The sequence below is a fragment of the Pseudophryne corroboree genome, chromosome 2, assembly GCF_028390025.1.
Source record: "Pseudophryne corroboree isolate aPseCor3 chromosome 2, aPseCor3.hap2, whole genome shotgun sequence".
Lineage (NCBI taxonomy): Eukaryota > Metazoa > Chordata > Amphibia > Anura > Myobatrachidae > Pseudophryne > Pseudophryne corroboree.
Window position 1 is genome coordinate 897,219,375 of NC_086445.1, and position 27,055 is coordinate 897,246,429.

Consider the following 27,055-nt stretch of genomic DNA (forward strand, 5'->3'; position numbering starts at 1 on the left):
GGCAATGGTAAAGTGGTCTGATTCTGTTATTGATGGTTTAGACTCCCTGCCCCGGGATGAGGTCATTACTCTGCTACAACACATACAGGATGCTGCTAATTTTATGAGCGAGGCCATAAAGGAATTGTGTAAGATAAATGGCTGCACTTCTGCTATGGCTGTTTCGGCATGCAGAGCTTTATGGTTATGTGAATGGTCAGCGGACGCTGATTCCAAAAAGGGTGTAGAAAATCTTTCCTTTACAGGTGATGCCTTGTTTGGGGACGAATTAAATAAATGGATCTCCCAGGCAACGGTGGGTAAGTCTACCTATCTGCCGTCGGCTGCACCACCTGCTAGATGTTATTACACAGGACCCTCCTTGCAGTTCTTTCGTGTGGCGTGGTTCAGAGGCAGGGGTCAGGGCGTTTCCACCACTCCGAGAGGATCTCGTGGTAAGTCCCGTAAACCTGCAGCTTCTGCCTCCCTGGACCAGACCACTGGATCCCCTGCCACTAAGCCTTCCGCGTGACGGTTGGCCCAGGCAGCAAAGCGATTTTCAGGTAGGTGCTCGCCTTCAACACTTCGCACACGTGTGGGCGAAGTCCTCCCGGGATCCTTGGGTGAGGGACCTCATTTCCCAAGGTTACCGGCTGGAATTTCAAGCACTTCCTCCTCACAGATTTTTCAAATTGGGCTTACCAGTTTTGCCCGCAGCAAAAGTTACCTTGCAAGAGGCCATTCAAAAACGTTTGCGGACAGGGGTGATGGTTCCTGTACCACCTCCGTTACACAACAGGGGTTTTAACTCCAGTCTTTTTGTCGTTCCAAAACCAGACGGTTCGGTGCGCCCCATCTTAAACCTGAAGTCTCTAAACCCGTATCTGCGGGTGTTCAAAATCAAGATGGAATCCCTGCGGGCAGTGGTGTCTGGTCTGGAAGAGGGGGAATTCCTGGTATCCCTAGATATCAAGGATGCTTATCTGCACTTTCCCATGTGGCCCCCTCATCAGGCTTACCTCAGGTTCGCCATCTTGGACGACCATTTCCAGTTTCAGGCCTTGCCCTTTGGCCTGTCCACAGCTCCGAGTGTATTCACCAAAGTCATGGTGGAGATGATGCTGCAACTGCACATGATGGGAGTCAACATAGTACCCTACTTGGACGATCTCCTGATAAAGGCTATGTCCAGGGACCGTCTATTGCACAGCATCGATCTGACACATTCGCCTGCTTACGAATCATGGGTGGATCCTAAAACTTCCAGAAATCTCACCTGGAACCGACCCAACGTCTTCAGTTCCTGGGAATGATACTGGATACAGTGTCTCAAAAGGTGTTTCTCCTGATGGACAAGGCCTTGGCTATCCAGGCTATGGTCCGCTCAGTGCTCCGTCCTCGCAAGGTGTCCATTCATCTTTTCATACGCTTGCTGGGCAAGATGGTTGCTGCTTATGAGGCAATCCAATATGGCAGATTTCATGCCCGGCCATTTCAGCTTGATCTGCTGGACAAATGGTCGGGGTCTCACATGCATCAGTAAGTGACCTTATCTCCGAAAGCAGGATTTCTCTATTATGGTTCTCTATTATTATTCCTCACCTGATCAAAGGCAGGAATTTCACTATCCACTCGTGGATTCTACTCACTCCGGGGTTGGGGGGCTGTGACCCAAGGGGCCCAGTTCCAGGGGATATGGTCAGTTCAGGAATCGGCTCTGCCAATAAACATCCTGGAACTCATGGCAATTTACAATGCTCTTCTGCAAGCTTCCCATCTCCTGAGGGATCGGCCGATCCAGGTTCAATCGGACAACGCCACGGCGGTGGCGTATATAAACTGACAAGGGGGAACAAGAAGCAGAGCAGCGATGTGAGAAGTGTCAAAAATCCTCCTCTGGGCAGAGGCCAACGCAAGGGCCATCTCAGCCATATTCATTCCAGGAGGGGACAACTGGGAAGCGGACTTCTTCAGCAGACACGACCTCAATCCGGGCGAATAGCGCCTACATCCCTAGGTGTTTCAACAGCTGGTTCACCGGTGGGGCTGTCTGCAGATAGATCTGATGGTTTCTCGTCTCAACAAGAAGCTATGCCGTTACTGTTCCAGAACGAGGAATCCGCAGGCTGTAGCAGTGGATGCGCTGACGACACCATGGACGTACCGGTTTGTGTACCTGTTCCCTCCTCTACCACTAATCCCAAGGGTTCTAAAAAGACTAAGAAGGGAAAGCATTCAAGCAATTCTAATTGCTTCGGATTGGCCTCACCGGGCGTTGTGCTTGGACCTCATAACTATGGCTCTGGAGGATCCCTGGCCTCTACCGCTCCAAAAGGATCTTCTCCAACAAGGTCCATTCGTCTATCCAGACTTACAGCGGCTACGTTTAACAGCTTGGAAGTTGAGAGGGAGATTATAGCAAGAAAAGGTCTTCCCTCCCAGGTTATTTCCACCATGGTCCAAGCCAGTAAGATGGTGACGTCAAAACATTATCATCGAATCTGGAAGAAGTATGTTTCCTGGTGTTAAAGTAGAAAGGTGTCTCCCGTGGAATTTAGAATTGGTCATTTTCTACTTTTCCTGCAAGCGGGAGTGGATATGGGCCTATGTTTAGGCTCCATCAAAGTACAGATTTCGGCGCTCTCTATTTTCTTCCAGAAACAACTTGCCATGTTGCCGGAAGTACAAACTTTTCTAAAATGAGTTCTTCATATGCAACCGCCCTGTGTACCTCCCATGCCTCCGTGGGATCTCAATGTGGTTTTCCTTTCTTCAGTCGGAATGATTTGAACCCTTGCATAGGGTGGAGTTAAAATTTCTCACCTGGAAAATGGTTATGTTATTGGCGTTGGCGTCTGCACGATGTGTCTTTGAATTGGGGGCCTTGTCCTGTAAGAGCCCTTATTTGATTTTTCATGAAGACAGGGCGGAGCTCAGGAACCGTCCTCAGTTCTTACCAAAGGTGGTTTCAACCTGTCTTGTCAATCAACCCATTGTGGGGTCGGTGTTGTCTGACGATACCATTGGGCCAGAGTCCTTAGATGTGGTGAGGGCTTTGAGGATTCTGTAAAGAGGACGGCTCGTCATCGGAAATCTGATTCGCTGTTTGTCCTTTATGATGCCACAAATATTGGCCGTCCGGTTTCCAAGCAATCCATTGCTCATTGGCTCAGGTTGACCATTCAACAGGCCTATACTTCGGCGGCTCTGCCTTTGTCGACAGCTATTCAGGCCCACTCAACGAGGTCTATGGACTCTTCCTGGGTGGCTGCCCGGGGTGTCTCGGTCTTACAGTTGTGCCAAGCTGCTACTTGGTCTGGTTCGAACACTTTTGTGAAATTTTATCGGTTCAACACCTTGGCCAAGGAGGACCTTCAGTTTGGTTAGGCGGTGTTACAGGGATCTCAGCACTCTCCCACCCGTTTGGGACCTTTGGGACTTCCCCATGGTACTAAAGTACAGAACCCCAGTATCCACTAGGACGTTAGAGAAAATAGGAATTTGATACCTATCGGTAATTCCTTTTCTCGTAGTCCGTAATGGATACTGGGCGCCTGCCTCGGTGCTTCGATTCCTGCTTACCTGAGTAAGTATTTGGTTGGCCACGGTTATAGTCCCGTTATGTTGTTGGGATAGCTGTGCTATCCTGGTTGGGTTGGTGTTGCTATCCTCTGTTCTGGTTAGCGTCCTCCTTTTGGTTATGGTTGTGTGTTGACTTGTTGCCTCACTACTGTTGTCTTTATTCCTTCTCTCATAATATATCCGTCTCCTCGGGCACAGTTTTCCTAGACTGAGTCTGGTAGGAGGGGCATAGAGGGGAGAAGCCAGCACACACATACACACATTAAAGGTTTTAAAGTGTCAGGCTCCTGTGGACTCGATCTATACCCCATGGTACTAAAGTACAGAACCCCAGTATCCACTACAGACTACGAGAAAAGGAATTACCGGTAGGGATCAAATTCCTATTTTTTCAAAGCACCCCTAGTCCAAAAGTTTCTTATTGAGAAATTAAATAAAATATATTAAATTAAGTAAATTGTGCCTACCATTCACCCTTAAGTTCAGTTATGTGGTGGTGTACAGTTGTGGTTCTAATTGCCCACACGTTTTATGATTGGCAGCAACCAGCACTGGTTTTGCCTATCATTTTCACCATCAATAATTTGTTTTGGTCCTGTACCACCAACCCAAGGCACTCCTGCAAGTGTTTTGCAGCACCCCAGGGTGCCTAGGCACACTGTTCTTGAACCACTGAGTTAGGGGCTGCTTCTGCAGTGGGAACGCAGCAAAAAAGCAAGTAACTTTCTACACTGCAGTTTAGATTTGACTTTTTCTACGTCCCTCCCAAACCTAAATCTCTTTATACATTTTAAATCTGCCCCACTCGCATTGCAACATGGTTTTACCAAGGTGCACAGTTACTTACTAATATTTTGCTTTGCTCCTAACGGAGTATCAACCTCTTAATGTTATTAAAAAAATAAAAAACAATAATCATGCTTAAAACATATCACAAAAGTAGATAGGCACCACTGCCCTATTGCTGGGTACATACTGATCGTTACATCGACCAGCAGTTAAAGTGAGCTGGAACGTGGCAAAAACTGCGTTCCGTCAGTTCTGTGTTCCACATACACCAGCCTACCTCATCCAGCCTCACTTACTCTTCCTGCTGTGACTCACTGTGCGCCGCCCTGCCTATATCAATAGATGTGGTGAGAAAGCGGGCTGCACTAATGTGATGGCCTGGTCCCGCCTCAACCTTCGACAGCACCGACGAAAATGAGATGCAGTGACATCACTAGGCGACGTCTGTCTCCTTCCTGACTTATACGGCACAGAGGGAGAGGAGGCGGTGATGAATCAAGGAAGACCCATGCGGGCACTGACGGGTGACCGCATTTTTGTTGTGTGAGTGTGTGGAGTGGACTCACTGTGTGACTGCAGTCACTGCACAAGTGCTCCAGAGCCAGCCACTGAACAGGACAGGAGTCCAGGCTGTCACAGAAGTTACTTCAGTAAGGTAAGCTGCTGCAAAGACACGGGTGGAATGATCTGCTGCTGGAGGGACCCAAGTTAGATGATCTGCTGCTGGGTGGGGTGAGCTGGTGAGACGCAGAAAGATGGTTCTGCTGAGACGCAGGGTGTTTACATTGGTTAAACGCTTAGGGGGGAAGTGCTGAAGAGACGCAGGGGGTATGGATGTTGGATAGACGGAGGGGGAAATTATGCTGACAAGACACAGTATGAAGCCTAAATGACGTATAGGAAAGATGCGGGGGTGGTTGGGTTTGACACTGGTGAGACATAGCAAGATGGTTGTGAAGAGACACAAGGGTGGTTGGTGTTGGAGAGACGCTGGGGGATGACACTGGTGACACACAGGATGATGAGGCAGGGGGGATGGAGCTGGACAGATGTAGGAAGATAACATTTCTCCAGGATGTTTGATCAGGGAAGTTAACATTTTGCCCTGTCCCAAAACTTCTAGTACTATGTATTATCTGGTAGAACCTCTTTTGCTGTGCTTTCATATGAGGCATGTGCTACATGTGAATAAGGGGTGTATCTGAAGGACTAGTCTGTGAATACACTTTGCTGGACTTGGATTTCTTTTTTGCTGGACACTAGTATATATTGTTCTGGATGTTGGTTTTCTTGGAGCACCCAAAATACTACATTTACAATGTTTGTTATACTGTACGTGAGGTTGGGACACCTCATAATTTGCGGCTGCTAAAGATAATCTGTATACTAGACCTATTGAGCACTGTAACTCCAATTGTTGCTACACAAACGTGTGGCTTCCGTACCACATGATCACCTATATGCATACTGAGTACCTGCTCAAGACACTACCTCGGGAGGCTCAATTTCTTCATTGGTCCCCCTATTGCAGAGGAACCACCATACAGTGTAGGTAAGAAAAAACTCAAGCAAAGGAGATACATAGGGGTTGCAAAAAACCTTGGGACACCCAAGTGACAAAGACTTGGGGAACCCATAAATAGAAATCAGAGGGTGACAGAAAACTAATTAAGAGTGGCACTGATGACATAGAGCTAGTTTGTGTTTTTTCTTAATCTTAAGGGACCTAACTTTGTAGTCTTAGCTGTTGGCAGGAATATTAAAAAATAATCTAAAAATATATTTCACACTGCCTAAGCGCAGACCTCACTAGACCACCAGGGCTTGGAGCACAGGTCGGGTGTACTATCACCCCTTTTAATAAGGCTCAGTAGTACCTGGGGTGGAAGTCCAGCATAGGGGAGGCGGCACTTGACCTGTAGCCCCTCCCCCAGCCCAGGGAGCCATCTACTGCAGATTTCCCACCCTGGAGCTACCTCACACTCTCTCTCTCTCCCTCCCTGACTGAAACGCTGGGCTCCATCTTCTAAGCATAGTTGCGGCTGATCTCCGGGACTGCAGGGCAAGGTCTCCCTTGTAAAGCCACCTGTGTACAGCGCTGGGACTTTACAATCACTTGAGTATCCTACATGTTTTGAGACAGTGTTAGTTGAGAAAAAGTGTACATTGCAGAGTATACTGTACGAGTATTCTGCTATATCCTCCGGTCACTGGCCACGCTGTGATATATACATATATATACTAGCCCAGTGCAGCTTTATTGTGATAATAATTTCTGCATTGCTTGTGACTGTGTGTGCCTGTATCTGCTATGCAGTTTCACTCTCAGTGTTTCCCAGATATAACTGTCACTATATTCTGTACCCTGGGCTAGGCGCGTCTGTGTCTTATAATATAGTCTACACAATATTTATCTATATAAGTATATTCTACTGTATTACAGTCACGTTATACCAGGTTTTATCCCACAGGTATTGTTCTGTCTGGCAACTTAATCGTACTATAATAGCCCAGTTGTTGCATATATAATAAAAAGGGAAGTAAATCTGTGGAAGCTCCTGCAGCATGCAGAGCATGCTTCAAGGATTTATCAGAGAGGGAGGTGTTGTACGATGGTCTGTGTATTACTTGTCATGCACTTCCCAGTCAGTCCGCAGCTCCTGCACCTATTCAGGAGCCACCCTGGTCTGCGTTCACCACCCTGCTGGGTACTCTGGTGGAACACCTTGCGCCCCCTGTGAGACCACCTGTGCCATTACCACCAGAAATTGTCCCTATGGTTAAAATTTGGCTAACCAACTGCAGCAACTAAATCAGTCTTTGGTTAGGCAGAAAATTCCCCCTGGTCACTGCCGTGTCCCTGGGAGCTCTAAGCGGGCTGCTTCCTCGTCACAATCTACAAACCTCTCTGATGTTTTATCTGAAGAGGAGGGGGAGCATACTGTCCTGTCAGACACTGAATCCTGTGTTACTGATGAGGATTCTCCCTTACAAATTGATGTCCCTGCCTTGGTGGTTGCTCTTAAGCATATCCTTCAAATCACTGATGAGGAGGATTCCACTACTGTGGCAAAGAAAACTGGTAAGTTTAAACAGCAAATGGTAGTTAAAACTGTACTACCCCATTCTGATCATCTAGTGGACATCAAGTGGGAACCCTTGCCTAATCCAGGGAAGAAATTCCCTATTCCTAAATGGGCCTTGGCTTGCTATCCTCTCCCTGCAGAGTTGTGTAACAAATGGGAGACTCCGCCGCCGATGGATTCTCATGTCACCCGCCTTGTGGTGTCGTCCACTCTGCCTGTCGCCACTATCACCTCGCTGAAGGAGCCGATAGATAAGCGTGTGGAGGAATGCCTGAAATCTATGTACTCCCTTACAGGGGCTGTTCATAGATCCACTACAGCTGCATCTTGGGCGGCAAATGGATTAAGGCGTGGGTTCAGCCATTAGAGGAAGAGCTGCCCGAGGATATTTCTGACAATGCCAGAAAATACCTGTCCCACATTATCACCGCTACTTATTATATTCAAGAGGTGTCCTCTGAGGCGGCAGTATTGGTAGCCAAGGCGTCAACTATGTCTGTCCAGGCTCGCCGCATACTGTGGTTGAGGTCGTGAAAAGTGGACCTGGACTCCAAAAACACTTTGGAGGTACTCCCCTTCACTGGGAAAATTTTGTTTGGGGAAGACCTAAATAAAATTGTGTATGAATTGGCAGCTGCTAAGATAGCTTTTCTCCCAACTTCTGATCCGTCTGCACAGAAGGCAAAAGGTACCACTTTTTGTTCCTTTCTGCCTTAAGGGAAAGCAAAGGGTCAGTAATACCTGAGACAATCTCCTGCTCCCAAAACCCCCAAGCCCAAGGCAAAACAGTCCTGAGCAGCCTGTCAGACTGCTGCAAAACATGACAATCCTGCTGCATGACGGGGCGGGCTTCCCCCTAGGGGACCCCAGGGTGGGAGGACAACTTCTACAGTTCGCCCAGGTCTGGTTAAAAACCACTTCAGACGCATGGGTGCTGGAAGTTGTCTCTCATGGGTACGCTGTCTCCTTCAAGAGACGCCCTCCTCACCAGTTCTGCACTACGACTCTCCCTTCGGATCCATTAAAGGCACATGCTCTACAAACGGTTATAGGATTTCTCCTTAGTACAGGAGTGGTTGTGCCGGTACCTCAGTCCCAGAATGGCAGAGGTTACTACTCAACCCTGTTTCTGGTCCCGAAACACAATGGGTCTTTCCGGCCTATACTCAACCTCAAATCTCTGAACAAGTTTGTGAGAGTGTCCAGGTTTCGTATGGAAACGCTGCACTCAATTGTGCTGGCTATGGAACCCGGAGACTATATGGTATCCCTGGATATACAGGATGCGTATCTGCATATTCCTATTGCCATGTTGCATCAGCAGTTCCTGCGGTTTGCTATTGGCAACCATCACTACCAATTCCAGGCTCTGCCATTTGGACTGGCTACAGCTCCTCAGCTCTTTACCAAGGTCATGGCCATGATGACGCCCCATCTCTGTCGCCAGGGAATCAGAATGACCTGCTGATTCTAGCAAATTCGCACAAAGTCCTCCTCAGTCATTTGCAATTGACGGTGGATTTTCTGCAAGCCCATGGATGGCTAATAATAGGATTTTGATAACCTACTGGTAAATCCTTTTCTCCTAGTCCGTAGAGGATGCTGGGGATGACATCAAGACCATGGGGTATAGACGGGATCTGCAGGAGACATGGGAACTCTAAAGACTTTTCATTGGGTGTGAACTGGCTCCTCCCTCTATGCCCCTCCTCCAGACCTCAGTTGTAGGAACTGTGCCCAGGGAGACTGACATTTCGAGGAAAGGAATTACTTAACTAGTGGTGAGATATCTACCAACTCACACCCTCAACCATGCCGCACACATGGCATTCAACATAACACACGCCAACAGGCATGAACTAATTGCAGCAACATGCTGAAACCAAGATAACACAACTTGTGTAACTGTAATAACTAAACTGCAGGTAAAGTACGCACTGGGACGGGCGCCCAGCATCCTCTACGGACTAGGAAAAAAGGATTTACCGGTAGGTTATCAAAATCCTATTTTCTCATACGTCCTAGAGGATGCTGGGGATGACATCAAGACCATGGGGTCTATACCAAAGCTCCAGTACGTGCGGAAGAGTGCGGATGACCCTGCAGCACCGATTGACCAAACTTTAGGTCCTCATCGGCCAAGGTGTCAAACTTGTAGAACTTAGCAAATGTGTTTGACCCTGACCAAGTAGCTGCTTGGCAAAGTTGTAATGCCGAGACCCCCCGGGCAGCCGCCCAGGATGAGCCCATCTTCCTCGTGGAGTGGGCCTTTACCGACGTAGGTAACGGCAATCCAGCCGTAGTATGAGCTTTCTGAATCGTATTTCTAATCCAACGTGCAATAGTCTGCTTGGAAGCAGGACAGCCAATCTTGTTGTGATCATACAGGACAAACATAGCCTCTATTTTCCGTATACGAGCTGTTCTAGCAACATAGGTTTTCAAAGCTCTCACCACATCTAGAGACTTTGAATCAGTGAATGTGTCAGTAACTACTGGCACCACAATAGGTTGGTTTATGTGAAAAGCAGAAACCACCTTTGGAAAAAAAGTCCGCAACTCTGCCCTATATTTATGGAAAATCAGGTAAGGGCTCTTGTGAGACAAGTCCCCCAATTCAGACACCCGTCTTGCAGATGCCAGTGCCAAAAGCATCACCACTTTCCAAGTGAGAAACTTCAACTCTATCTTTTGTAGCGGCTCAAACCAATCCGATTGAAGGAACTGCAATACCACGTTAAGGTCCCATGGTGCCACTGGAGGCACGAATGGAGGCTGGATGTGCAGAACCCCTTTCACGAAGGTCTGAACCTCTGGAAGAGAGGCCAATTGTTTTTGGAAGAACACTGACAAGGCCGAAATTTGGACCTTGATTGATCCCAATCGTAGGCCCGTCTCCACACCATCCTGCAAAAAATGGAGAAAACGTCCTAAGTGAAACTCTTCCGTAGGAGCTTTCTTGGATTCACACCAAGACACATATTTTCTCCAAATACGGTGGTAATGTTTTGACGTTACTCCCTTTCTGGCCTGAATAAGGGTGGGGATGACCTCCTTAGGAATACCCTTCCTGGCTAGGATACGGCGCTCAACAGCCATGCCGTCAAACGTAGCCGCGGTAAGTCTTGGTACACACACGGCCCCTGCTGCAGCAGGTTCTCCCGAGGAGGAAGAGGCAGAGGATCTCCTATGAGTAATTGCTGAAGATCTGGGTACCAAGCCCTTCTTGGCCAGTCTGGGGCAATGAAGATTGCTCGAACCCTTGTCTTTCTTATGATCCTGAGTACTTTTGGGATCAGCGGAAGTGGAAGGAAAACATACACTGACGGAAACACCCACTGGGTCACCAGTGCATCCACTGCTACTGCTTGAGGGTCTCTCGACCTGGAACAGTATCTCTGAAGCTTCTTGTTGAGACGAGACGCCATCATGTTTATTTGAGGAACTTCCCAAAGACTTGTCACCTCTGCGAAGACTTCTTGGTGGAGGCCCCACTCTCCTGGATGGAGATCGTGTCTGCTGAGGAAGTCTGCTTCCCAGTTGTCTACTCCCGGAATGAATATTGCCGACAGAGCTTGTAGATGTTTTTCTGCCCAGTGGAGGATTTTTGTCGCCTCTGCCATTGCCGCTCTGCTTTTCGTTCTGCCCTGCCTGTTTATGTATGCGACTGCTGTTACATTGTCCGCCTGGATCTGCACGGGACGGTCTTGAAGAAGATGCACCGCTTGTTGAAGGCCGTTGTAAATGGCTCTTAGCTCCAGCACGTTTATGTGAAGGCAGGCTTCCTGATGTGACCAACGTCCTTGGAAGTTTTCTCCCTGAGAGACTGCTCCCCAGCCTCGGAGACTTGCATCCGTGGTTACTAGGACCCAGTCCTGAATGCCGAACCTGTGTCCCTCTAGCAGGTGAGAGCTGTGCAACCACCACAGGAGCGAAATCCTGTTTTTTGACGACAGGATTATCTTTCTGTGCATGTGTAGGTGTTACCCCGACCACTTGTCCAACAGGTCCCACTGGAATACTCTGGCATGGAACCTGCCAAACTGTATGGCCTCGTAAGCCACCACCATCTTCCCCAACAACCGAATGCACTGATGGATCGACACACTTGATGGTTTCAATATCTGTTTTACCATTTTCTGGATTTCCAGAGCCTTTTCTAGAGGAAGAAATACTCTCTGAACTTCTGTGTCCAGAATCATCCCGAGGAAAGACAACCTTGTCGTCGGTTCCAACTGTGACTTTGGGTAATTTATGATCCACCCATGTTGTTGGAGTATTGACAGGGAGAGGGATATGTTTTGTAATAACTGCTCCCTGGATCTCGCCTTTATCAGGAGGTCGTCCAGATAAGGGATTATATTGACTCCTTTCTGACAAAAGAGGACCATCATCTCCGCCATCACCTTGATGAATACCCTCGGCGCCGTGGAGAGACCGAAAGGTAACGTCTGGAATTGGTAATGGCAATCCTGAATCGCGAATCTCAGATAAGCTTGGTGAGGAGGATAAATGGGAGCATGCAGGTGGGCATCCTTTATGTCCACCGACACCAAGTAGTCCCCCTCCTCCAGACTGGCAATCACCACCTGAAGTGATTCCATCTTGAACTTGAACCTTTTCAGGAAGAAATTCAGATTTTTTAGATTTAGGATCGGTCTGACCGAGCCGTCCGGCTTCGGAACAACAAAAAGGCTTGAATAAAAACCCCGCCCTTGTTGTGACAACGGTACCAGGACTATGACCTGGTCTTGACATAAGTTTTTGGATTGCAGCTGTTACTGCTTCTCTCTCTGGCGGAGAAGCTGGCAAGGTCGATTTGAAAAATCGGCATGGGGGAACGTCTTGAAACTCTAGTTTGTATCCCTGGAATACTATTTGCAACACCCAGGGGTCCAGGCCAGACAGAATCCCCACCCGAGCGGCCTGCCGCAAGGGAGTTCCAGCGTCATGCTGGGGATTTGGCAGAATTAGGGGTAGACTTTTGCTCTTGGGAACCTGGAGCCGGTGTGGGCTTCTTTCCCCTTCCCCTTCCTGCAAAGAAGGGGGAACCTCTCGTATTTTGTATTTATTGGGCCGAAAGGACTGCATTTGCGGGTGATAGGTCTTTTTTGCCAGTGCAGGCGCAGAGGGCAAAAGTGTTGACTTACCTGCGGTAGCCGCCGAGACTAACGCATCCAGGCCATCGCCAAATAAGGCCTCACCTTTATATGGGAGATCCTCCATGTTTCTTATGGAATCTGCATCCGCGTTCCACTGGCGAATCCATAACGCCCGCCTAGCCGATACTGCCTTGGTAGCGGCTTGTGAACTCAAGAGTCCAATATCCTTCATTGCTTCCAGCATGTAGGCGGCAGCATCCTTGATATTCCCTAACTTAAGGAGTATCTCATCTTTATCAATCGTGTCAATTTCTGATGACACGCTTTCTGACCATTTTTCAATAGCGCGACTCACCCATGCGCAGGCAATAGTGGGCCTGAGCAGTGTACCATTGGTAACATAAATGGATTTCAATGTCGTTTCCATTTTGCAGTCTGCCGGCTCTTTAAAAGAAGCTGTGCCAGGAGCAGGGAGAATTACGTTCTTTGTCAACCTGGAAAGTGCACTGTCTAACACAGGGTGTGACTCCCATTTTTTCCTATCTTCAACCGGGAAAGGATAAGCTATGTGAATCCTTTTGGGAATACAATTTTTTTTATCAGGATTCACCCACATCCCTTCAAACAGAGCATTTAGTTCGTGTGAAGGAGGGAATGTGACTTTGGATTTATTTTCCTTACATAAATAAGCTTTCTCCTGAGGTACAGGAGTGCTTTCTGTAACCTCCAACACGTACCTTATAGCCACAATCATATATTGTATACTTTTTGCCAATTTATGATCTATCTCTCTGGATTCACTATTGTCGACACAAGAATCAGAATCCGTGTCGGTATCAGTGTTTACAACATTTGCAAATGGTCTCTTATGTGACCCAGAGGAGCCGCCCGCATAAGGAATAACAGCATCCTGAAAAATCACATCTTCCACAGATTTTCTCCAGCATGCAGCCTTAGATTCAGACTTATCCAATCTACGGTTAATCAGATGCATACTGTCACGTAGCTCTTTCACCCATGCAGGCTCTTGGTGTGTCGGTAGCGCCACCACATTACAACTCTGTGTCCCTAAAATGGCTTACTCCGGGGAGGAACTCCCTGCCTCAAACATGCCTCACACGTGTACACCACACTCACAGACACACTTGGACTTATTTTGGGGACAGACCCACAGTAAAATCTGTCAGAGGGACACAGGATAGGAGCAGCCAGTTCACAAACCCAGCGCCAGTATTGCCTGTGAACACAGTATCTCCACAGCCCAAAAGCGCTTTTAAATAGTAATATACACTATCAAATGCACCACAATCGCTTTGTGCCCCCCCTTTATAGCACCCTGTACTTGTCAGAAGTGGAGGAGAGGACCAGCGTGTTCTCTGCAGCCTGAGGAGAGAGAGAAAATGGTGCTGAGTAGTGTGCTGGCTGCCTTAGGAAGAAGCTCCGCCTTTTTTACCTCAGAAACTTTTCATAATTTTTATACTGGCGGGGGTAGGGGTGTGCCTGGGCATCTTATGCCCCCTTTTAGCCAGTTTGAGGTATTTTTCTTGCTGCCCAGTGCGCCCCCCGCGCTCTGCACCCTGCAGTGCCTGTGTTTGTGGGCAGCAATGGCGCGCTGTGCTCCCGCCAGCCGCACCGAACCTCAGCCGTAGCTTACTTGATTGAAGATCATTCTTCTCATACTCACCTGTCTTCTGACTTCTGGCTCTGTGAGGGGGGTGACGGCGTGCTGTGGGAGTGAGCATCTAGACACGGCTAGCGTTCAGTTCCCTTCAGGAGCTAATGGTGTCCTGTCAGCCAGAAGCAGAGCCATGAAACTCTGAGGAAGTTGGTTCTGCTTCTGCCCCCTCAGTCCCACGAAGCAGGGAGTCTGATGCCAGTAGGTCTCCCTGAAAATAAAAAACCTAACATAAGTCTTTTCAGAGAAACTCAGTAGAGCTCCTCAGAGTGCATCCAGTCGACATGGACACTTTTCTAAAACTGAGGTCTGGAGGAGGGGCATAGAGGGAGGAGCCAATTCACACCCAATGAAAAGTCTTTAGAGTGCCCATGTCTCCTGCGGATCCCGTCTATACCCCATGGTCTTGATGTCATCTCCAGCATCCTCTAGGACGTATGAGAAAATTCGGAAAAAGTCCTCGCTGGTTCCGGTTCAGAGCATGGTGCACCTAGGGGCACTCTTGGACACACACAGTCAGAGACTGTTCCTTTCTCCAGACAAAGTCCTGAAACTTCAGTACAAGATAAGACGCTTCATTCGTCACCCTCGAGTGTCGATACACTCGGCGATACAAGTCCTTGGCCTGATGGTGTTGTCTTTTCGACATGGTGGAGTACGCTCAATTTCACTCTCGTCCCCTACAGCGGTTGATCCTGTCAAAATGGGATGGCCTACCTCATTGGATCAGGTACCAGATGGTCTCCTTGACTCCGGAGGTTCGTCTGTCGCTATCCTGGTGACTCCAGGAGCAGCAAGTGTGCAGGGGCCGTCCTTTCTTGATCCCCAACTGGGTCATACTGACAATGGATGCCAGTCTACTGGGATGGGGAGCGGTGTTGGAGCAACACTCGTTTCAGGGTTGTTGGACCAAGGAGGAATCACTCCTCCCAGTCAACATTCTGGAGCTGAGGGCAGTGTTCAATGCACTAACTCTTGCTTCTCCTCTAGTACGGAACAGGTCTGTTCAGGTACAGTTGGACAACGCCACCACGGTGGCATACATAAACCACTCAAAGCTGCATGGCAATGATGGAAGTGTCAAAAATCCTTTGCTGGGCGGAACGCCATCTGCCAGCCATTTTGGCAGTGTTCATTCTGAGCGTCCTAAACTGGGAAGTGGACTTCCTCAGTCGCCAGGAAGTTCACTCCGGAGAATGGAGCCTTCATCCAGAAGTCTTTCAACTCCTGGTGGACAGGTGGGGCTTACCAGATGTAGACCTGATGGCATCTTGACACAATCACAAGGTTCCTGCATTCTGATCACGGACCAGGGATCCTCAGGCAGCGTTCGTGGACCGTTCTATGGAACTTTCAGCTGCCTTACATATTCCCTCCAGTGTCACTGTTGCCCAGGGTACTGCGGAAGTTCAAACAAGGAGGAGGAATGCTAATCCTAGTTGCTCCGGCGTGGCCAAGACAGCATTGGTACTCAGAACTACAGGGTCTGTCGACAGGGCGTCCCCTTTCTCCTTCCACAACATCAAGACCTCCTCGCACAGGGCCCTTGTCTATACCCGGACATGGCCAGACTGGTTTTGACGGCATGTCTCTTGAAGCATCACTCCTGAAGGCCAAAGGATTTACTGAGGCGGTTATTCAAACCATGCTGAAGACCCGCAAACCGGCCTTTGTCCGGATTTATTACAGGGTTTGGCATACTTATTTCACCTGGTGTGCTGATAAGAACTATGATAAGAACTATGACGCTGGTAGGTTTAAGACTTCCAGAATTCTGGTCTTTCTGCAAAGAGGCTTAGATTTAGGTTTTCGTCTGGTCTCCCTCAAGATTCATATATCTGCCTTGTTGGTGTGGTTTCAGCGCAAGATTGGCTCTATAACTGAGGTTCATTCATTCACTCCGGGTGTTTTACGTATTCAGCCTCCCTATGTCCCTCCAGTGGCTCCATGGGATCTGTCTGTTGTGCTGAATGCTCTGCAAGAGTCTCCCTTTGAACCTCTTGTGTTGGTGGACCTTAAATGGCTTACGGTCAAGGTCCTGTTCTTGCTGGCGGACTTTGGTGCTTTGTCCTGTCGTCCACCCTTTCTGATCTTTCATCGTGACCGTGCAGTTCTGCAACCTCGACCCGGTTATTTACCTAAGGTGGTGTCATAATTTCACCTTAACTAAGAGATTGGGGTTGCGGCCTTTATCTTTTTGGACTTGTCAGGCAAAGAACGTTCTTTGAATGTGGTAAGGGCTCTCCGTGTCTACGTGGAGAGGACTTCCTCCATTAGGCGGTCAGGTGCCCTCTTTGTCCAGTTTGGTTTCCACAAGCATGGCTGGCCTGCGAACAAGAAAACCTTGGCCAGATGGATTAGAATGGTGATTGCACAAGCTTATGCGCAGGCTGCGATTAAGGCCCATTGTTCCCAGTCTGTAGGACCTTCTTGGGCGGCCCGCCGTGGCGCATCTGCAGAACAATTGTGCAAGACGGCTACGTGGTCCTCAGTGAACATGTTTCTTAATTTCTATGCCTTTAATACCTTCGCCTCCCAGGATGCTTCCTTTGGACACCGGATTCTCACATCCGCTAAAGCGCGTCCCCTCCCATGAGGAACTGCTTTGTGTACTCTGCTGCAGAAAAGTAGTGTTATGGTCGGCATGCTGACCAACAGGGACTATTTCCACTCGTGGGTGTCCAAGGGGCTTGCTGTACTCGCCCCTCCCCGCCGGGATCCCGGTGTCGGTATGCTGCCGGGATCCCAGCGTCTGTAAGCTGACCAGCGGTCTCCTTACTGCTGGTCAGTAGTGTTCACTCTAGGAGTGAAAAGGGGCAGGGCGCCGCCGCGCGCGCGCGTCCGAAATGGGGGCGCGGCCACGCAAATTAGGGGGCGACGTCATTTTAGGGGGCGGTGCGGCCCACAGACGCTACTATAGAGAGCGTCTGTGGCCGGCGACGTCACTGTTGGGGGCGTGCCCAGCACCTCCATCGGTGCTGGGCTTCCCCCAGCCCTCTCCCAATGCGTGAATGGATGCCGCGCGCATGCGCACGGCATCTATACACGCCGGGAGGGCAGGGAGCGGGTGGCTGTTCTAGCAGGGCGCCGCAAAAGGGGCAGGGCGGGTTTTGCCTGCTAAAAAACGGGCAGGGCGCCGCGCCCTGCTAAAACAGCCTAGAGTGAACACTAGGTCAGCGATACTACACCCAGGAGGCACCTATGCATCCTGGGACAGCTAAAGCTTTAGCCTGTTGGTGCCTCTGGATCAAGATCCACTCTACACCCCACTGTTTCCCTGTGGAACCGTGTGTACTTCGCAGAAAAAGTGTTAACAATGGTAAGTCTACCATAACACTTCTTATTTGTTAAAGAGGTTTTAAGATTAAAAATCTATTTGATACTATCCATACTCAATAATATACTTTGATGGTTGTCCCCAACCAGGGGTGGAACCCCACAATGCTCTGTAAATTGAGCATATTAAATACAATGATGGGCACCTCTCCCTTGCTTTGGGATCCTCACCAAAGTACTGATATTGGGATGCAGTGGCGCACGCAGGGAGGGTTTCCGAGTACCCAGAAACCCCCCTGATGGACTAAATGTTTTTGTGTGTGTGCTTACCGTGTTCCTGAAGCCCACTGTCGTAGCTCCGCCCCCTGAATTAGACCACACCCACGCACTACATTTTTTCGCGATTGTCGGACTTGTGGGAAGGAGTTCTGAATGGTACTGTACTTCCCCCGTTATATATACCTCATTATAGGACATTTCTATAGACTACTTAAATTAGGAAAACAGCGGTGCCCATTTTCATGTAGTCCATATAAATGTATGGGCAGTGCCATTTTGGTGGTGATATTAGTATCTTTTCTACAAAGCCTCACAACAGCAGCTATTTCAATATTCTGACTTTGGTACAGCCACCCAAACCATGCAAAAGTTATATTATACAGTATTTTGTGTGGTACTAATGTAATAATGTATGATATATATATATATATATATATATATATATATACATACACACACACACGTGCGCGCGTTGGGTACGTGATCCCGGTCAAAATCCCGACTTCGGAATACCGACCGCCAGAATGCAGACGGGGGCGAGCACAATGAGACCCCTTGCGGGCTCTGTGGCTTGCTGCCCTCGCCACAGGTTCTGTTCCCCCTCCATGGGTGTCGTGGACACCCAGGAGAGGGAATAGCTGTGGCGCCACTGCCGGCATTCTGGTGGTCATTATTCCGGAGTCGGGATTTTGACCGCCGGGATGTCGACCACTGGGATCCCGACTACATCCCATATACACATGTGTATATATATATATATATATATATATATATATATATATACACACACATATATATATATACACACACACATATATATATATACACACACACACACACACACACACACACACACACACACACACTCGGAAACCCCCCCTTATAAATCCTGCGTTTGCCCCTGGGATGCAAAGGAATTTAGACAAATTAATATAAGGTGGAAAAACCGTGTGACCTCATGACAGGATTCATGCTAATCTTTTTCTTAAAAAACTTATTTAGTTATCATCATATGTACTTGTGATAAGTTTTTTTACATTTTAGTTTCCCTTTGTATATGGAATTCTTTAACACTGCAATTTATTTTTCCTCAGATAATAGTTTGTGCACTGTAAGAACTACTAATCATTTTTTATGATGTGATTGTGTCAAGCATTTTCAGTACAGCACATACTGATCGTTAGCGCTTGTAATATGTCAGTCATTCCAATTTAGTTTTTGCTCTGTGTTTTTTTTCCCAGCAGACACTGTCACGAGCTCAGTGACTGTATTCAGAGATGAAGCTATGTCTATTTTTACCAGAAACAACTAGTATGAAGGAGAACAAGAAAGGACAGAGCATAAATACATTTTGTATTGTCATCAACAGCGATCAGAACGCTAAATGTTGGGTTTTCTATACAGGCCATCCGGGAGTGTGATTAGGGCGATACTATTCAGGAGGTAGTTTTGAAATGTTATGGTCTGCATTAATATATTTACTTTTTATTTTTATTTCCAGTTAAAATGAATGTGTGCAGAGGAGAAGGCTGTAGGGGCATGAGATTGTGGTTGTACACATCACTAATATAAGGAATATTCATTTTTACCCCTTTCACATCGTCAATGCTGGATCCCACCTGGGAATTGGAAACGGGTCCTTCTTGGGTGGGATCCGGCATTGGAGACTATCTTCTGGCTTCCATAGCGGCAGGGAGCGGAGGCGGCGCTGGGAGATGAGCTCATCTCCGGCCGCCTCTCCCTATGCTGTGAATGGGTACCGGGTCGCATCGACGCAGCAACCCATTCACACTGCGCCTGACCCGGTATTCAACACAGGAATAACCCTTCTTATTACCCGGGTTGAATTACCAGGTCAGGCGACCCGGGAATTCGGACATGGCCCTTTCACACCGTACACTGACCCGTAACGAGCCGGGTCGATACCGGGTTATTTTTGCGATGTGAAAGGGGTATTACAGGGAGCTTCAGCTTTATATACTGTACAGCTGTGGGTGGAGATGTAAGGGTTGGCGGACACCATTTTCTGTGCATGTATTATGCAATTCTAGTACAATGCAGTTTGTTGCTAAACTAAACAGAATATGTCACTATTCATTATACTGTAAGCGGTGAATTGCTGATATGAAAGGTACAACGTGATTTTAAGGGGCAGATTCAATTTCCCGCTATAGGTAAAGCTTCTGGTTTAACACCCAGACATGTGGTAACCCATGGATTCTGTGTTAATTGCTGGAATCTATGGATTTCCTTATGCGTTATGCACTTTATCTCTTTCCAATGATTAGTACACGCTTCCCAAATATTAAATGCCCACCAAATCTTTCTGTATGCTAAGCAAGACTTATGGGGCAAATTGCATGTCTTGTGCACATGTGTTTCAGTGGCAAAAAGATTTAGGGATGTATTTACTAAACCTTGGAGAGAAAGAAAGTGGACGGAGAGAAAGTACCTGTCAATCAGCTCCTAATTGACATGTTACAGGCTGCATTTGAAAAATGACAGTTAGTAGCTGGATGGTTAGGGGTCTATTCATGAAGCAGTGAAACGAGTGGAGAAGTGAGCCAGTGCAGAAGTTGCCCATGGCAACCAATCAGCTGCTCTGTATTATTTTGTAGTATGAAAATTGTAAATGTTACGTCAATGCTGAATGTTGCTTCTCCACTGGCTCACTTCCACACTTTTCACTGCTTCGTGAATAGACCCCTTGGTGGTTTATCTCCGTCCACTTTATCTCTCTCCATATCTTAGTAAATAGACCTCCTAGTGAAGGTCGTGAGGATATTAAAGATTACAAATGCCCTGGAAGGCCTTACATGTCAAAAACATAAAACAGTGTGGAAAAAATTGAGAAAAATGTTCGAAATGGCCATTGATTCAGCATCCGAATGATAGAAGAAACTGTTAGGCAAATTGTGCATCAAGATCTTAACATGACAAAAGTTTGTGCTAAGATGGTTCCAAGGATTCTCAGTGCCGATCAGAAAGCGAATTTGTACAGAGATTTTGGAACAAATGCAAGCAGAGTTGCATTTTTAGACCTGTGATGAAACATGGATCATCCATGACGATCCTGATACCATGCACTGGCCAATCCATACACTGGAAAATACCATCATCAGCAAGAATGATGAAAGCATGTCAAAGCAAATCTAAATTCAGAGCCATGTTAATTGTTTACTTTGATATCAAGGGTGTTAATCTAGGGACTGGGTACCAGAAGGCGCAACATTGGATCAACATTACTACAAAAATGTTCTAGAAACTCTGTGGGAAAGAATTAGAAGAAAGAGGCCAGAGACAATGCACAAGCCCACACAGCTCTCTCTGTGAAGCATTTTTTGGCCTAGAAACAGATTGCAGTGCTAGAACACCCACCATACTCGCCACTATTGTGTGACTTCATTCTTTTCCCTAAAGTCAAATCTGTATTGACGGGAACCTGTTTTATATCAGTTACTGAGGTAAAGAAGAAAACAATGGAGGTGTCAAAACAGCTAACAGATAATGAGCTACAGCAGAGGTTCCCAAACTGTGTGCCGTGGCTCCCTGGGATGCGTGGCCAAACAGAAGCAAATCTTGTCCCTCACCACACAACTGACCCTAAGGATGACGTATAAATGCAATCTACTTAATGTAATATTTCTTCCTAAATTTCTCAATAAGAAATTTTTGGCCTAGGGGTGCCGTGAAAAAAATTCTGATATTCTAGGGCGCCGTGATTCAAAAAAGTTTGGAAACCATTGAGCTACAGCATGGCTTTGACCAATGTAAATAGGAATGCAGCGGTGTGAAAGGGAGTACACAAAATGTAAAATGTACTTAATATACTTAAACATAACTTATAGCATCAGTCTCGTTATTTAATAGCCACACCTTGTATATTGAGAACAGGATGTCCAAAATGGACTTAAATGTGCAGTATCATTTAAATACAGAATTTATTAAACATGATAATACTAGTGTTGAAATAAACATAACATGTTTCAAATAAGGATATTTTTCAGTGTAATATTCCATTCATAACAGAATTAACTATATTGCAGTACGTCAGTTAAAGCAGAATGTTTGTCCACAGTAATGTTTCAATTCATTCACATCTCTGTTACTGCACTCATCTTTCTCATAGCAGTATATCTGTAACCTTAGACTTCTGACTCTTCACAGGAGCTGGCCCTCGGTGTAATGGAGACACAGTCTTTGGAGCAGCAAATCCAAAGCGTGGAGCGCAACATCACGTTCCTAAAAAAGGAACAACTGGAACTGTTGCAGGATCTTCACCTAGAGATTCTTCGGCTGCAGAAACGTTGTACAGGTGAGCTTGTGTTTGGTGTTTTTACCTCTGTAGCCTGTTTTTACTTTTCCATTGTACACTATGGTGGTCATTCCGAGTTGTTCGCTAGCTGCATTCGTTCGCTGTGCAGCGTTGAGGCAAAAAAAGGCACTTCTGCGCATGCGTATGCACGGTGTACTACTGCAACGAACAATGTAGTTTTACACAGGGTCTAGTGATGCTTTTCAGTCGCACTGGCAGCCGCAGAGTGATTGACAGGAAGAGGGCGTTTCTGGGTGTCAACTGACCGTTTTCAGGGAGTGTTCGGAAAAATGCAGGCGTGCCTGGAAAACCGCAGGCGTGGCTGAGCAAACGCAGGGCGTGTTTGTGACGTCAAATCAGGAACTGAATGGTCTGAAGTGATCGCAAGCGCTGAGTAGGTTTGAAGCTACTTTGAAACTGCACAAAATTATTTTGTAGCCGCTCTGCGTTACAATCGTTCGCACTTCTGCTAAGCTAAAATACACTCCCAGTGGGCGGCAGCATAGCGTTTGCACGGCTGCTAAAAACTGCTAGGGAGCGATCAACTCGGAATGACCACCCATGTTTTATCTGTTGAACAGTCTAATATATTTGAGCAGCATGTATGAAGAATAAGGGGTGTATTCATATCGGATTTTCTCTCCGACGGAGAGGATCCGACAGTTCAGTATACAATGCTGGCCGCAAACCGCCAGCATTCAGACAATGCAGATTCGACTTGTTAACAAGTCGAATCTGCATTACCCTTAAACTGACGGAAATAGCCGTGCTTCCAACAGAAACACGTGGATCGGCGAGTTACACGTGGTTTTCGACAAGTGCCGGTTTTTCCATCAGCCGGAAAAACGGCACTTGCATTGAATAGGTCAAATGCAAATTCGACATATTCCTGTCGGAAAGTGACGTTATTTCCGACTATCGGAAATACCGGCACTAATTGAATAGACCCCTAATTGATGGAATGAGAGACAGTGTCATTATGTTGACACCTCTATCAGAGGTACTGTATATTGTAATGTGGGTCTCTCCATTACTCATTATTTAGTAACAAACTACAAATGTGCAGTTACCAATTATCAAAGCAGATTGATTGCTTTATTCACAAAAAAAATAGCATTTAATTACTAAAGTTGGGAACACCACTGTGCGATCACTCAGCTGATCAGGTTAAACAGCATACAGCTAGAACTAGCACAGTGTGTACATTCTGCTATGGGATTGGGAGGTCAGCTGTGCTGCATATAAGATGTGACCTCCCGATCCAGCATTTAGGAGCGCTGCTGCAGCGTATTAAGCCGTTTATCAGCTCCTTTATCTCTCTTACATACACACCTACACAATCGTCAGGATATCAGATGATCAGGCAGGCCGACGATTGTATAGGTATGTACCAAGCATTTGAAGCTAGTGCTTTTACCTGGCGCTCACTGTTATGGGTATAAAGTGTTGGCAGCAGAGTTGCAATTGAGGCTGAACCCAAAGCCTCAGAAATATAACATATAGTAAAAGAGTTTTGCAACTGTGCCTCAAAGATGTGGTTCTTACTGCAAAGTAGTATAAATTAAAGGTGTTTGTTTATATCACACTAAATGAACATGTGTCACCTATCTCCTCAGAGTAGAGGTAGGCAGTGGCAAATATCACAAACAATACAAACAGAAAATGAAACAATCCTAAAGGGTAAAGGGTGTATATACAAATGTAATAATCTTTGTATGGGTAGTTGAGTCCTCTCTATGGCCCTCATTCCGAGTTGATCGCTCGCTAGCTGCTTTTAGCAGCCGTGTAAACGCTAACCCGCCGCCCTCTGGGAGTGTATCTTAGCTTAGCAGAAGTGCGACCGAAAGGTTAGCAGAACTGGTCGGAAAAATTTTCATGCAGTATCTGAGCAGCTCCAAACCTACTCCTACCTTGCGATCACTTCAGTCAGTTTAGTTCCTGCTTTAATGTCACAAACACGCCCTGCGTTCGGCCAGCCACTCCCCCGTTTCCCCAGGCACGCCTGCGTTTTTTAGCACACTCCCGGAAAGCGCTCAGTTACCACCCAGAAACATCCACTTCCTGTCAATCACTCACCGATCAGCAGAGCGACAGAAAAGCGTTGCTCGACCTTGTGTAAAACTGCATAGTTTTTTGTGAAAGTACTTTGCGCATGCGTACTGCGGGCCGTACGCATGCGCAGAAATGCCGATTTTTAGCCTGATCGCTGCGACCGAAAGCAGCTGGCGATCAACTCGGAATGAGGGCCAATGTGCACGTTCAGAGTCTCATGCAAAGTTTGGATAAATTGAGGGGCAGATTTATTAAGCCTGGTGAAGTGATAAATTGCACGGTGATAAAGTACCAGCCAATCAGCTCCTAACTTCCATGTTACAGGCTGGGTTTGAAAAATGACAGTTAGGAGCTGACTGGCTGAAGCATTATCACCTTCCACTTTATCACTTCACCAGGCTTAATAAATCTGCCCCTCAGTTTGTTAATTGTCCCAGAAGAAACCGTGCTCACAGAGAGGTGGGACGCCATCCTCTGGTGCACATACATACAGACTCAACTACCCATACAAAGATTATCATACGCCCTTTACCCTATTTGTTCCTTAACATGTGACACGTTCATTTAGGGGGATATCCAATTAGCCCCAGTAATTTACCAGGGCTAATTGTCCCGCCGGGTGCTAGCTAATTAGCCCCGATAAGCCGGCGTGGGATTTTGTTTCACCTGCCTCCAGCAGGCGAAGCAGAATCCCCGGAAACAGCCCCGTTTTCGTCCGATAACAGTGCTGTTTCACACGAAAACACACAGGTTTCACTGGAGCTGTGTGTATTCTAGAAAATGGGTTGTTTTTTACAGACGATCAATTTGGATAGCCTGTAAAAAAAAATCAGTGAAATATCGGAAAAAAAATCAGAAAAACTTCCGTTTTTCGGACCCGATGTTTTACCGGGGATAATTGGATATCCCCCTTAGTGTGATATAAATAAACACCTTTAATTTATACTACTTCGCAGTAAGAACCACGGGGTAAATTTACTAAGGTGGGAGATTTTTTAGAACCGGTGATGTTGCCCATAGCAACCAATCAGATTATATCTATTATCTGCTAGAAGCAGCTAGATAAATGGTAAGTAGAATCTGATTGGTTGCCATGGGCAATATCACCATTTCTAAAAATCTCCCACCCTAGTAAATTTACCCCCATGTCTTTCAGGTGCAGTTGCAAAACCCCTTTAATATATGTACCAGCATCACTCTTAAAGGTCATGGCATCAGAAACAATGGTACTGGTTCTCTTTGGCTAATGTCCGAGTATATCAAGTGAATTATGCTCTCTGCTGAGTGTGAGTTCCACACTGCACTACAGTTGGGGGCCAGAATGTGTGGCAGTTTAGCAAAAGTTATCTTGCTGTTGATATAGCTTTTGACGAGCAGCCCTTACCATTATATCGCTGCAAAAGCATTTATGTATCAGTGGGAGCTTTTTGATGAGCAGCACTAACCATTATATTGCTGCAAAAACATTTACAGTATGTATCAGTGGGAGCTTTGTGATGAGCAGTGTTTACCATTATATCGCTGCAAAGCATTTATGTATCAGTGGGAGCTTTTTGACGAGCAGCGCTTCCCATTATATCGCAGCAAAAACATTTATGTATCAGTGGGAGCTTTTTGACGAGCAGCGCTTCCCATTATATCGCAGCAAAAACATTTATGTATCAGTGGGAGCTTTTTGACGAGCAGCGCTTACCATTATATCGCAGCAAATACATTTATGTATCAGTGGGAGCTTTGTGATGAGCAGCGCTAACCATTATATCATTGTAAAAGCATTTACAGTATGTATCAGTGGGAGCTCTTAGCTGAGCAGCGCTTACCATTATATCACTGCAAGGCATTTATGTATCAGTGGGAGCTTTTTGCTGAGCAGCGCTTACCATTATATCACTGCAAACCATTTATGTATCAGTGGGAGCTTTTTGCTGAGCAGCGCTTACCATTATATCACTGCAAAGCATTTATGTATCAGTTGGAGCTTTTTGCCGAGCAGCGCTTACCATTAAATCGCTGTAAAAGTGTGCCAGGACTATATAAATAATATATTTGTAGCTCTCGGTGAGTTGAACTTTACTTGAGCTTTTGCTGATTTAGTCAATGTGATCGCTAGAGTATATTGCCGGGTCGGAAAGCCACCAAAGCGGAGCAAATGCCGGATCCCACCCGGTAAGGACACGTTTCTCTTACCGGGTGGGATCCGGCATTTGCGATCTGAAAGCGGCATAATGTTACTATCAGTGTTTAATACCATGGGTGATGAATTCAGCCTAATAAAAAAAGCCTATGTGGTTTTCTCTTTGATGCGTTAATTTGTCTGAAAAAAAATTGTAAGATGCCATTTCTAGAATAACTGATCAAGCCTTATTTCTCAATAGCTATGAAAAGGTTTAAAGAAATTAGGATTTATAAACCTGTTACAAGATATTTTCAGACATAACAACAAGCACAGCAAAGCACTATCAGGGGGTACTGGGGGCACAGCTGTCCCAGGCCTGTCCTCTCTGACAGAGAGGGGAGGGCCCGGGCCACTCACGCCACTGTCTGGCCGCCCGCTGCCGTCCGTAGGAGCACTATATTGAAGAGCTCCCTCCCAAAATGGCCACCGCTTCAGAGGAGACAGTCTGATGGGGGGTTTGGGCTGCCTATTTTGTCAGTCCTGGACCCCACAATTTCTGATGGCAGCCCTGCCTGAGTTAGAGAATGAGGAAAAAGAGGACACTCCATAACAAAATAAAAAATTTAATTGAGTCCCTCTGAAGGTGTGCCATACAGATTATCAAGGTGGGAGCTAGGCTATTCTACTTCAGTCAAGTCTGGACAGAAGATATTCAGGAAGACTTGGGGAGTTAATCAGTTATGTCCAGGTATCGGACAGGATTGAAACATTGCCCAGTTCGTAAGTTTCTGATGACAGATCCTT

The 27,055-nt window shown here is 46.8% G+C and overlaps 1 protein-coding gene across 2 annotated transcripts in view; it reads left to right on the forward strand.

Annotated features, from left to right (window-relative positions):
- Positions 1–27,055, forward strand: part of CCDC92B (coiled-coil domain containing 92B) — a 199,948-nt gene that overhangs the window by 9,124 nt on the left and 163,769 nt on the right. The window contains exons 2-3 of one of the 2 annotated variants that reach the window (XM_063956024.1): positions 19,010–19,211; positions 21,936–22,083. In XM_063956024.1, coding sequence (XP_063812094.1) covers positions 21,954–22,083 — 130 coding nt within the window. In that variant the 5' untranslated portion in view covers positions 19,010–19,211; positions 21,936–21,953. The remainder of the gene's footprint in view (positions 1–19,009; positions 19,212–21,935; positions 22,084–27,055) is intronic. The other variant, XM_063956023.1, reaches the window with a different exon arrangement.